Source organism: Micromys minutus (assembly GCF_963924665.1).
Source record: "Micromys minutus genome assembly, chromosome: 1".
In the NCBI taxonomy this organism is placed as follows: Eukaryota; Metazoa; Chordata; class Mammalia; order Rodentia; family Muridae; genus Micromys; species Micromys minutus.
This window is the reverse complement of record NC_137969.1, coordinates 170933375-170945561: the sequence shown is the minus strand read 5'-3', so window position 1 is coordinate 170945561 and position 12187 is coordinate 170933375. Positions and strand designations below refer to the sequence as shown.

At 42.1% G+C, this 12187-nt stretch overlaps 1 protein-coding gene across 1 annotated transcript in view; it reads right to left on the bottom strand.

The window, feature by feature from the left end:
• Positions 1 to 439: 439 nt before the first annotated feature.
• Positions 440 to 12187, bottom strand: part of TAF1B (TATA-box binding protein associated factor, RNA polymerase I subunit B) — a 51122-nt gene continuing 39374 nt past the window's right edge. Inside the window, exons 10-15 of the mRNA XM_080939444.1 lie at positions 11447 to 11624; positions 10745 to 10791; positions 8833 to 8923; positions 2754 to 2824; positions 2035 to 2257; positions 440 to 684 (exon numbers count right to left, since the gene is read on the bottom strand). Coding sequence (XP_080795570.1) covers positions 483 to 684; positions 2035 to 2257; positions 2754 to 2824; positions 8833 to 8923; positions 10745 to 10791; positions 11447 to 11624 — 812 coding nt within the window. The 3' untranslated portion in view covers positions 440 to 482. The remainder of the gene's footprint in view (positions 685 to 2034; positions 2258 to 2753; positions 2825 to 8832; positions 8924 to 10744; positions 10792 to 11446; positions 11625 to 12187) is intronic.

The following is a 12187-nucleotide window of genomic DNA, read 5'->3' as shown; positions in this document are numbered from 1 at the left end:
TGAAATACATAGCTAGTTCCCATCTTGGAAAGAGAAAGTGTAAAAACAAAATTTAAGGGCTGGAGAGATGGCTCAGTGGTTAAGAGCACTGGTTGCTTTTCCAGAGGTCCTGAGTTCAATTCCCAGCAACCACATGGTGGCTCACAACCATCTGTAATAAGATCTAGTGCCCTCTTCTGGTGTGTCTGAAGACAGCTACAGGGTTACTTACATATAATAAAGAAAGAAATCTTTAAAAAAAAAAAAAATTTAACTTTAAATTACAACGCATACAAGTTTCCAGGTGTCATTTACATAGTATTTTAATTTTCTGAAAAAAAGTGTAGAAAATAATTCAAAGTTTACCTATTTTACAATGCATATAAAGACACATGTCAAAATGTATGCCTGTTCAACAAGAGACTTTACATAGTCTTGGAACATAGCACTAAGACACCGTTATCCTACAGAGCATCTCTCAGAGCAAGCCCTTCTCTGGCTTCTCAATGTCTTCTTACTTTCTTGGATCTTGAGCTCTTTTTTGATTCATCATATTTTTTTTCAAAAAGTTTCTTTTCAAGTAAGCTCACTTCTTCATGGAGAGCAGAGGTCTTTATTCTCAGTAAGAAGGAGAAGATGTTTAGTATAAACTGGTAACTCAAGGAAAATTTTGATTCTTCATAAGTTGTCACATGTTTACAATAGCTAGAATGGGAAAGGGAAAGGCAAGTTATCTTTACATAGTAAAGAAGCTCTGGCACCCCTGCACTGCCCAGCCCCCAGCCCCTTCACCAATAGATACAGCTAGCTTTAAACAGTATTATGAGTTAGAAAAACATGGGAACTCTGCTGAAGCTCCTTAATTATACAAAGAGAAAACTCTTCACATTGCCCATGGTCACTAAGCTGGGAACAAGAGGGCTCACTGTATCAGTCTCTGTTTCTGAAATGTTTGACCTAGCCACAGTCAAGTTTAAAGACAGATAAACACCAAACACTTGGAGCAGTGTGATCTATATGATACGTGTGGTCCTAAATTCCTGAGTTTATTTTATTTTATTATTTTAGATTTATTTCATAACTCTTTTGCCTTCATTTATGTATATATATCACATGCACACCTGATGCCCATGGAAGTCAGAAGGGGGCATTGGATCCCTGGGGCTGGAGTCACAGATGGTTGTGAGCTACCATGTGGGTGCTGGGAACAGAACCTGGGTCCTCTGCAAGAGCAACAGGTGCCCTTAGTCACGGAGCCACTTCTCTAGCCCTGGGTGGGCTTGTTTGTTTGTTTAAGGAATGAAAATCCCACTGTCACCACTTATACTAAACAAGCATAAATTCCTAATTACACTTAAACATATGCCCTCGTGCCCACAGGTAAGTGTAGTCTCCTCCTCCTCCTCCTCCTCATCATCATCATCAAGGAAATTTCTCTTTGCAGCAGATGGAGACTATACAGAAAGTCAAACCAATGAAAGTCAGAGGCGTGGAGCCCAGTCCTAATGGATACATCTACAAGGCATTCTAGCACCCGAGGCTCGGGGACATAGCAGAGGAGGAGGAGGACAGGGATTGCAAGAGGCTGTGACACTGTAGCTCACATAATGCCTCACACATGGCTGCCTAAGCCAAAACTAAACAAAGACGACAACAGAGATGCCTAAGTGGATGAGGAGACCATGAGAACTCAACCCTACACAAAGAACTACAGGCAACTAAGGAATGCAGAGAACGGGGGAGAATGGACTTCCCTGGGGAAAGTAGAAGCAACTGGTTATCCAACAGCAAATGGTCAGCCCTGAAAACACTCATACAAACAATATTATACAGACTGAGCAGGGTGTATTTATGCATTAAGGCATATGCGTGTATATACATATACATACATGTATGTATCAGTTAATGGAAAAAGTGACAAGGCAGTGGATTTGCAAGAGAGCAAGAAGGGTTCAGAGGAAGAAAGGGAGCTGAGAAATGCTGTAATTATAGCCTCAGAAAGAAAGAGAAAGGGATCTCCAGGCTGTGCTTCTGGAGTTTTAAAAACATGTGTACCTTTTGCAGAACTTCTGGGTACTAAGCCAATACAGGGAGTTCTTGGTTATCAAGGACTGGCCTTTTGTTATCAGGAGTCCCTGGAGGCTATGTCCATGGAAACAAGGACTATCAGAGCCTTCTTCAGTCCAATTGAACTGAAAACTTGAAGGGGCCGGCTTTTCAACCACGGGTGCGGAACCAACCAAGGCACTAAATTGTTTTTGAAGATTCTCCACCATTTCTGGGAAAAGGGAAGAGACAAATGTTAGTACACAGAGAAAGCCTGGAGTCACAGGAACGGATTGTTTATGGGTGGTAGTGGGCAGTCTGGCTTCACATTCTGGAGCTTCCTCTCTCCCTCAGCTTCCTGAGTGCACACTCACACCTAGTTGGTTTTCTAACTGCAGTAACATACGCTGGAGCATTAGGTGAGGCTGGAGCTGCATGAGGGGCTCAGGAAGTTATTAAAATGATTTAAAAAGAGCACAGGATGACCTCAGGTGTCTTGACAGAGCTCTCACAGTCACATAAACAGAGGACCTCAGTTTTTTTTTGGGAAACTGAGCTCTCTATGAAAAAGCAGGCAGTTCCCAGAATATGGATTCCTACGTGATTTCCCCTATAGAAGGAGAAATACACAAGAGCATCCCCACCAAGTGGTCTTTGCTTTTCAGGAGGAGACGGGTGGTACTCCCAACTGTGCTGCTACCAGGCACAGAAATGAAACAGAGACTCACCTCTTCTTTTATATGCAACTGACTTATCAATGTGTGAAAGGTAGAGTGGCCGTCTGGTCTTCCAAGCGTACCTGTGAACAAGGCAGAACAGAAATGGAGCAGAATGAGCCCAGAGACAGGGGCAGGACCTGAAACTCAGCAGTTCTGGGTACTTGTCTACACTCTCTCAGTGTTTCCATTCCAGAAGGAAACACCCAGAGAGAGCAGGCCAGCAGTGTGCTCCTTCTAGGAGTCAAAGACCCTTTAAGAGCCATTAAACAGAGTACAGCAGAGTCGGTTTCCATCAGCACACACCTCTTTGCTGTTTACTCTCACTGCTATTTCTCTTTGCCTCCAGTGCTTGTCCCTGAGGTCTGTGCCCTCTGATTCTGGAAACCCATACAAAATACACAGCAAGTATCTGACTCGCTGGTACCCAGTGCCTGGAAACCACCCTCTTCCTACTGAGATTTAGAAGGAAAGATCCAGATTCTAGCAAGACAGACCTACGAATCTAACCTTGTTGAGAGGAGGCCAGGTAGGCATGTTCACTGCAGAACGGGTGCTGGGATGATCTGGCCCACAGGGTTCCCCCACCTCACCCCCCACCCCAGGCCAAAGGCTAGATGCCATCTGACTTCCTACAGTTGACTGGTGACCACAAGTGAATAGTGACACACCCCACTTCTGGTCCAGGCAGATGTTAGTACACTGCCCAACAAAGGATACCCCTGTGGGACAATGTAACTCTATGTTTCAAAGCTCATTGCCATTCTCTGGCACTTCCTTAAGTAGGAACCTTCCAGAAACCACAGTTTTTTTTTTTTTTTTTTAAATCTACCTTCTTGATTCAGGCTACTAAAAACTAAAATAAATAATAGACACCATGGCACAGAAGAAGACACTAAGTCAGAGGGCCTTCTCAGCTTCTGCATGTGTCCAGCAGCCCAAGTGACCAGGGAGGTCCTGGGACTTTCACTGTCTCTTTTATGTCCTCTAGGGCACATGGTAGACATTCAATGTAAGTTTTTGGCCTTTTGTTTTTTGTTTGTTTTTGTAGAGTCACATCATTTCAGTGCCTCTATGCCTCTCATAAGCTGTGGGGTCAAGGTCTTTCTATTCATGTCTACATTCCCCAACACCCACTATGGCTATATATTCCTTTTTCCCTTTTCATTAGTTTATTTATTTATTCATTCACTTTATGTCACAATCACATACCAACCTTTCCAGTCCACTCCATCTTCCCTCTCCTTCATTTCTAAGAAGAGGGAGGGCTGCCCTGGGTACAAACCAATCTTGGCACCTTAAGTACATTCTCTTCCACTGAGGCCAGACAAGGCCCAGTTAGGGGAACAGGATCCATAGACAGGCAATAGAGTCAGGGTAAGCCCACTCTAGTTGTTGGGGGCCCACAGGACCATCAAGCTGCACATCTCCTACATCTATGTTAGGGGCCTAGGTCCATCCCTTGTGTGCTCTTTGGTTGGTGGTTCAGTCTCTGGGAGCCCCCAAGTGTCCAGGTTAGTTGATTCTGTTGGTCTTCTAATGGAGTCCCTGTTCCCTCTAGGTTCCTTATTAATAATAGATGGGATGGCACACAGTAGGCATTCAACTTAAGTATTCATTAATAATGAACTAAATGCATATATGGGCCAACAAACACATGTAGTACAGTGCCCCATTTCCTGCTCTTACAGGACTAATATGAGGACTTATTTAATCGTATTTGTGCTGGTGGCACATGCCTTTTATCCCAGTGCTCAGAGTGCAGGGTGCCAGGCCAGCCAGAACTACACGGTAAGACTACATCTAAAACTTAATACACAGTTATGTATGTGTTGTGATGCGCTGCTGAGAGGTACAATCCTAAAATCTCAGGACTCAAGAGGTAGGTGGAGTTCAATGCCAGCCGGAGCTACACACTGAAGTGAGGCCAGCCAGACCTACATGAAATTCTGTCTTAAAAAGAGAAGCAACCACCAAATAATATTGAACAAACTCTGTGCAATCACAAAGATATGGCACAACTATGCTGGGCAAAGTACCTGGCTCACAGGTACTCATGAGACAACCAGAATTTTCTAGAAAAGACACTAAGGAGCAGGGAGCCAGAACAAATATTTCTATTTACCTATAAAACTCAACAATTGGTAATTTCCCCTAATTTTTAAATGTTAAGAAAATATATGTAAATCATACAGTTTAGGAACATGATTTAGTAACAAAGGATCTCTTTAACCAATTTTAAAAAAGATTTTTTTCTCAAACATTAAAATATTCAAATTAGTACAATGGTGATTATATGGGAGATGTTAATTTTTTTTAACATTTAATTTCACAGTGATTTAAGATGTTAAGAACAGAAAATTCTATAAGTATCAGAAGTAGATGTATAGTCAATATTATATAATACTGTCTTCCTGTAAATTATATGTAAACTAAATTCAGGTAAATTATACCACACTTAAACATTGATGAGGTTGTCATTTAGATCTGTGATGAATTTTTTTAAATTATATTTTAATTATTATTTTTATTTAAAGTAACTTTAAAAAAATTATCATTTACTTTCTTACAAGTTCCCTGTATTGTCCTCAGGGATGCCCACTATTAAGCTTTCCTTGGGAATGACAGGTCTAGACAGGTGTTTCTTGTGCACTGATAATGAAGACCTAAACAAGTGGCCACCACAATCAAGGAGGCACTACTACCATCCCTAGGCCACACCCCAAGAAGATGTTGGGCATTGAAGATCACAATGTTCCAACTGGACAGCCTCCTGAAAAGCAGTCTTCTCCAGATGTCTGCTTTCTTTTGCCTGCTCTTCACAGTACAAAAAGGTTCCCAAACAGACACACCCCAAAGGCCTTGGGACTCTGCTAGACTCTATCTAGATGCTTCCCTCTTTTTGACATGGTTTGTTTCACTGATTGAAAAGAGAATTGGGGTATAATTTACATATAATGGAACCTCTTTCAGGACACTTCCAATTAGCATTCACACACAGCTGTGTAATCAGCACTGTGACTAATACACGGAACCGTCTCATCTTTCTAAAAGCCAGGCCCTTTGTAGTCCTTTCCACACCCTCGATCTTGGGCAACCACAGTCTTATCCTAGAAGCTTGGCCATTGGAGAATGTTATATAAATAGACTCATCCACTTGCAACCTTTGGGTCTTTCATTTAGCGTGTAAGGAGTCACACTCCTGCCATATCAGAAGGCTTTGCTTTGTGCTGCTCAGTGGGCGGCATGACATGGATATGCCAGTTACTTATCTTCTCTCTAGCAAAAGTCACTACAGACATTTCTATATGGATTTCTGCAGAAACATACATTTTTATTTCACTTGAACTTTTCAAAGTAGCTGTACCATTTCATACTCCTATACTTGCAGGAGCAACTGTAGTTTGAAAGTACACCCCCTTCTAATTACTGTACGCATCTCTTCTTGTGTGTCCTGTACATCATCTTCAGTTTTTCATTCTTAAACTTGACTTTTCCTATTTTTATTAATTCTTTATATTTTACAGATGAAAATCTTTCATCAGATATCTCCATCTGATATTCATCAGATATATGGTAGATCTGAAACCTCTCTCTCTCTCTCTCTCTCTGGCTTTTCCCCCCCTTTTCTCTGCCTCTTGGGTCCTGGAATTAAAGGTGTACACTTCTATGCCTAGCTTTCAGATACCTTCTCTAAGTCCAGGGTTTCATTTTTCTCTTAAGTACTTTTGGGGAAATCCTTACTTTTAAAATCCAATTTACCAATTTTTTTTTTTTTTTTTAATGGAACATGCTTTAGATTTTATATCAAACAAAATTTTACCTAACCCAAAAGATCAGCAAGCTTTTTCTTTTTATCATTTATCTCTCCTCCCTCTCTTCCTCGTGTGTGTGTATGTGTGTGTGTGTGTGTGTGTGTGTGCATGAGTGCGCGCACGCACGCGCGCGCATGCCAAAAGACAATCTTATGGGCCATTTCACTTTGTTTTTTGAGGCAGGGTCTCTCATGAGGACCTGGAGTTTGCAGACAGCAAGCCCTAGGAACCCTCTTGTCTCTACCTCCCCAGTGCTGGGATTCCATATGGTGATGTGTATCACCATATCTGGGCTTACATGGGTGCTGGGGATTGGAATGTATGTCCTAATGCTTCCTAGCTGTGCCATCTCCCCTGGCCTGGCAATGAGTTTTTCTACATGTGCTTTTACATTTCCATCCAGGTTCTTCTCAACCCCTTCAATAAACTGGCAGCTATCAAGGCAGCCTACTAAGCTGTTTTTTATACTACTATTGTTTTCAAAATCTCATGCTAAGTAGTAAGTTTAATTGCAGAAAATGAGTTAATGATCATCTGACAGCCCAAAAGATAATGCCCAGAGCAACAGGGAGGCTTGGGTTCTATCTCAAGATATATAAACAAACCAAGATAGATAGATAGATAGATAGATAGATAGATAGATAGATAGATAGATAGATAGATAGATAAAAACAACTTCAGAAAGGTAAGCAAAATATAAAAATGTATGTGAAAATGGATTGGCATAGATGACACCAAGAAGTAGGTGTTCGGCATGCCTAGGGACTCCACATCAGGTGGCAGTGATTGACACCAGTTACATGGCAGCCACCACCACCTGTGTGTATTAACACTGTATAGAGGATGGCTTTGGTATGGGGTCCTACAGACAACTTCTTCCCCGGGGTCTAATATCTCTCTCTGGAAAATGGACTTTTATAATTAGACTTACCCCTTTTTGCTGCTAAATACTCCCCTAAAGTAACTAAATGTCAGTATTTTTAGACATTCAACTGACTCTCACGCTGCAGCATGAACTGGGAGTGTCTGAAATTTACGGTGGTGGCCTGCTGGGGCAAGTCAAAGAGACTGCACAGCATGGCCCTGTAACACCCAGCCCTCAGGATCAGCAAAGTCACCCAGCTGACACCACAGAAAGAGGCTGACTCCCCAAGTGCCCAGGACAAACCTTACTCATCTATCTACAGAACATGAGGACCCAACAAAGAGGAGGACTCAGCAAGCTGTCAGAGCGCACTCCACACCCAGTCCTCTACTGCTACAACCTGAGCCCACCTACCTGTCAGAATGCACTCTCCCCAGAGCCTGTCTAGCCAAAGCCTGTCACTCTTCTTTTTACAAAAGCTTTTTCGTCATGGTAATTTATCTGCCTTTGAACACATTTCTCTGAAGTTTAGGGGAAAAAAAATAAAAGCTTTACCTTGAGAGTTGAAAATGTTTTCTTACTAGTCTTGTGGACTGGCCATCTTTGATTGCTCATCAGGGAGCTAAAGTGACTTATTATTCAAACAGCTTTAGAAACTTCCTTTTCAGTATTATTTATATAAATTTATATAAATTTCAGTGTAAATTTATATAAACAGATGTTGGTTTTTATTCTGTCTTGTGGGACTCAGAGTTTTAATAGAAATGAAATTGTGCTGGAGATCAGTGAAGATACGCTCCCTGTTAAATAGCTAACCCTTAGAAATTTATGCATGAACTGAATTTTAGCTGGGGTAAAGGTGAAGTCACAGAGTCTGTGAAGATGGAGACCGCATGCTTCTGTCCCTAAAGTAATACTCCTCCTGCTACCCTGAGCTGTGCTCCAGGGACAAGTGCCAAGGGAAACTAAGATGAACGCCCACTGTCTGTCCTCCTCTGGTTTTCTCAGAGGACACTGTTTTTGGGAAACCTTCCAATCACACATGCCACAGGAGAACACTTATAGTCTCCACAATACTGGGACCCACAGATGGGAAGGACCAGTTTAAAAGAAAACATGGGGGAGGATAGTGTACATGCAGGCAAGGCTCACACAGTACGGTACCTAGGCTAGATCCTAGAGGTCAGAAAAAGAGAAACGGGGAAATGTAAAAGCAAATGTGTTTAGTTAGGAGTGATAAAAGAAAGTAAAGAGGAGGAGGATGTGTGAGGTCCTGAGCTGGAATCTTAATCCCAGGGAAAAACCTAACTAGCATGTACAGGACCAAGATCTCTAGAGAAAGGTCACATGCTGCCAAGCACACACTGACGGTGTAGCGCTGAGGACACAGAGCAGAGCACAGAGGACATACCTGGCTCTTGCTTCTTCCCATTTTTGTCTTTTCTCATCAAAAGTTTTCTTCATAACTTGGTACCATTTTCTGAAATCAAACTGTGGAGTTTCTGAAAGAAATGAAATCCATCTTAGTAGTAGAATCCATTACATAAAGATTGTTCACATCTGAGTCTATTCCCACACAGAACATTTATAGGACAGCTCTTGGAGAGGAGCAGACTGCCATCACTCTCTACTGTAAGATATGACAGTGCTGTGGCCCCACAAGACTGTCTTGAAACTCTTTTTACACATTTCTCCTCAGCTTTGAAGGCTTTACTGCCTCCTGGAGAAGAGATCTCGCACTTTGCTGGCTGCTATACAGCCTCCTTCCCCAGCCCACACCCAGCATGCACAGCCTAGTCTTGGTAGTTCTCCAATACTCTTAGCCACTGTGTAGATAAGCAAATGATTGATAGGCAAATGGTTGATAATCGTGGAGTGGTGCTATGGTGGATGAGTCCCATCTCCTCGGGACCTATTTCTGTTCTTTTAGATCCTGCCCATGAGAAAAAAGTGAAGAGCTGGAGTGTGTTTGAGATGTAGTCTAGAAAAACAACGGACATGGCAAGTATAAACAGGATTACTGCCCACTGTCCTCTAATAAGAACAGCCTCTTTAATGTCTAGTTATAAATCTTTTCAAATGGCCAATGTAACCAAATGATACAGCCTTGTAGGTCGTACATCCAGAGGGGGTGGGAAAACTACCCAGAGAACTGTGAGGGCAGAGGACAGCTAACAGTTAAGTCAACTCTGGGTTCTCTGACCCTCATTCTCCTGACATCACCTCTAGCATTCAAGGAACATCAGAAGATGTGTCTAGTTCAACCCTATGTAGGTGTTCCTGTAAGCATGGGGCAGTAAGAAGTGTTTACCTTCACATATGTTATGGAAAACATAAATGAACTGAGAATAATAAACTCAAACTCCTAAAACTAATAAATGAAAATCCTCCTACAAATGGAACTACATCTGAATGTAAGAATTCGTATAGACACAAAATTGCATTGAGTTACCCAGCAACTCTGTTATGCATCAGATAAAAAGCAAATATGAACTGAAACTGTAGTACTGGACTCTAACCCAGCTACCTGGGAGGCTGAAGCAGGAGGACCTTAAATCATGTACGAGTGACACAGACCAACCTGAACAATTTACTGAGGTCTCATCTTTAAAAGAAGAAAAAAAGAAAGAAGGAAAGAAAGGAAGGAAGGAAGGAAGGAAGGAAGGAAGGAAGAAAGAAAGAAGAGACTGAGGATATAGCTTAGTGGAAGAGAGCTGGTGAAGCCATGCATGAAGCCCTGTGTTCAATACATGGTAACTGTCTGATTGCAAAGTGCAGACCAGACGAATCGTCTCAGAGTTTGCAGACACAGGCAGTGCAGCAAGGACAGATGTGCTTAGGTAGTACTTATAATCCCATGTGCTAAATATCCAGTAATCTAGACAGCAGTAATGGTGGTGGGCATGATCAGCTGTAGCTTAGGAAAGGGGGAACTGGTGTGTAGTGAGTGGGTGCAGAGAACAGGCAGGACACTTGCTAAGTCTGAAGGGCTGTGGGGATATGAAACAAGAGCACTTCACATAGAGGGGCCAGCACAAACAGCCGCAGAAACCAAGCTGTTGAGGAAGTTCCTGGTCTGGTCTGGCTGAACAGCAACAGAGAAACAATGAGAGAACATGTAGGTCTTGACCACAGACATCATCCAAGTCTCTTGGCAGCCACAGACACTACAATTAGATCCACAGACGGTAAAGCAAGCATGTGTGCAGTTTGTGCACAGACACATGTATACATGACTGTCCATCCTTTTCTTCTACATCAACTACCTTTTAATCCATCATTTACAACTACTTTGAATGTAACTAATAAAAAAATCCAAGTACCTTCTCTGTGTTCTTCATTATATGCTTCAGCAAGATCTGAGTAAGACCTGGGGGTGGGGGGAACAACACACAGGCAACTTCTTTAGATGTCATGTGTCTAGACTGTTCATTTTTAATTAATTAATCAATTATAATTTTTTGAGGCAGGATCTCACTGTATAGCTCCAGTTTGCCTAGAACTCTCTGGAGAGCAGGCTAGCCTGCACTCACAGAGATCTTCCTGCCCCTGTCTCTCAAGTGTAGGGGTTAAAGGTGTGGCCCACCAAACCCAGCTTGGACAGTTAAATCTGAATTCTCAAAAGAAAGCACCAAAGTTGAAAAGGCAATTACTATCCAGGAGAAGACACTGAAGGTCTTCATTCCTTGTTACTTTCAAGAGGGTAACATTGCAGAGTATCTTTATAATCTAAAATAATCTCAGAGATATGATGCCAAGAACCTACAGGCATCCTGATATGGTGCCAAATTATTTTTACGCATGTATGGTGCTTTAAAATCAGAAATCCTTGGGGTGAGAAATGCTGCTTGCTTAGAAGCAGGCTGATCAAGAGGTGTGAGTGCTCTCTGGAAAGCCCCCACCTCCTGCTGTGAAGGCACAGGGCTCCTCCACTCTGAACAGCTGGCAAAGCAAGGATTCTCCCAGATTTTTTTTTTTTTAAAACTGAAGTCAGTGCAATAACAAGCCACCCACCACTGACTTACCATTCCAGCTTGTCATCCAGCAAAAACAACAGCTTCAACACAACCACAATGACAGCCACAGCCAGCACATCATATTTAACTGTCCTTTTCATTTTAGCTATAGGATCAAATGTCAGAAAACCCACTTCTCCAATTCCAGTCAACTTTACTACTTGGCAGGTTAAAGTGTGCATTTTATCTGTGGAAAAACAAAACAGTTAAACACAAATTTAATTACTTGGCCAACTAGGCCACAGAAATATACATATTCATAAGTTATCTTTATACATCTGCTTTGTAAGGTAGGGTCAATACATCCCATACTGGCCCTGAACTCATGACTCTCATGCCTCAGCCTCTGGTGGGGAGGCTGGGATTACAGGGTTGCAGCTCATCACCCAAGAACCTTTTATTTAAAACATGATGTCATGCAGGAATTTTGAGAGCATTTTTAAATAAAATAATACTTTAAAAATGAGGCCAGTGTGGATATAATAATGGGCAAATCTTGGCAAGGCCTACTTGATGCCCTAAAACATGTATGTGCGAGACACATCTGGGTCTTGTGCAAACAAGCACACACCAGCTGCCCATAGCCATGTCTCTGCAGCAAGACACTTACCTCCTTAAAAAGTCAACCTTCTCCAGAAATTCAGAGCACTCTGGAGGCTCCAAAAGCTCTTAACTGGATGCCACATGATTAGAGCCGCATAGCTTCAGCTTTCTCACTTTTGTTTCTTTTTTTTTAAGGACAGAATTTTT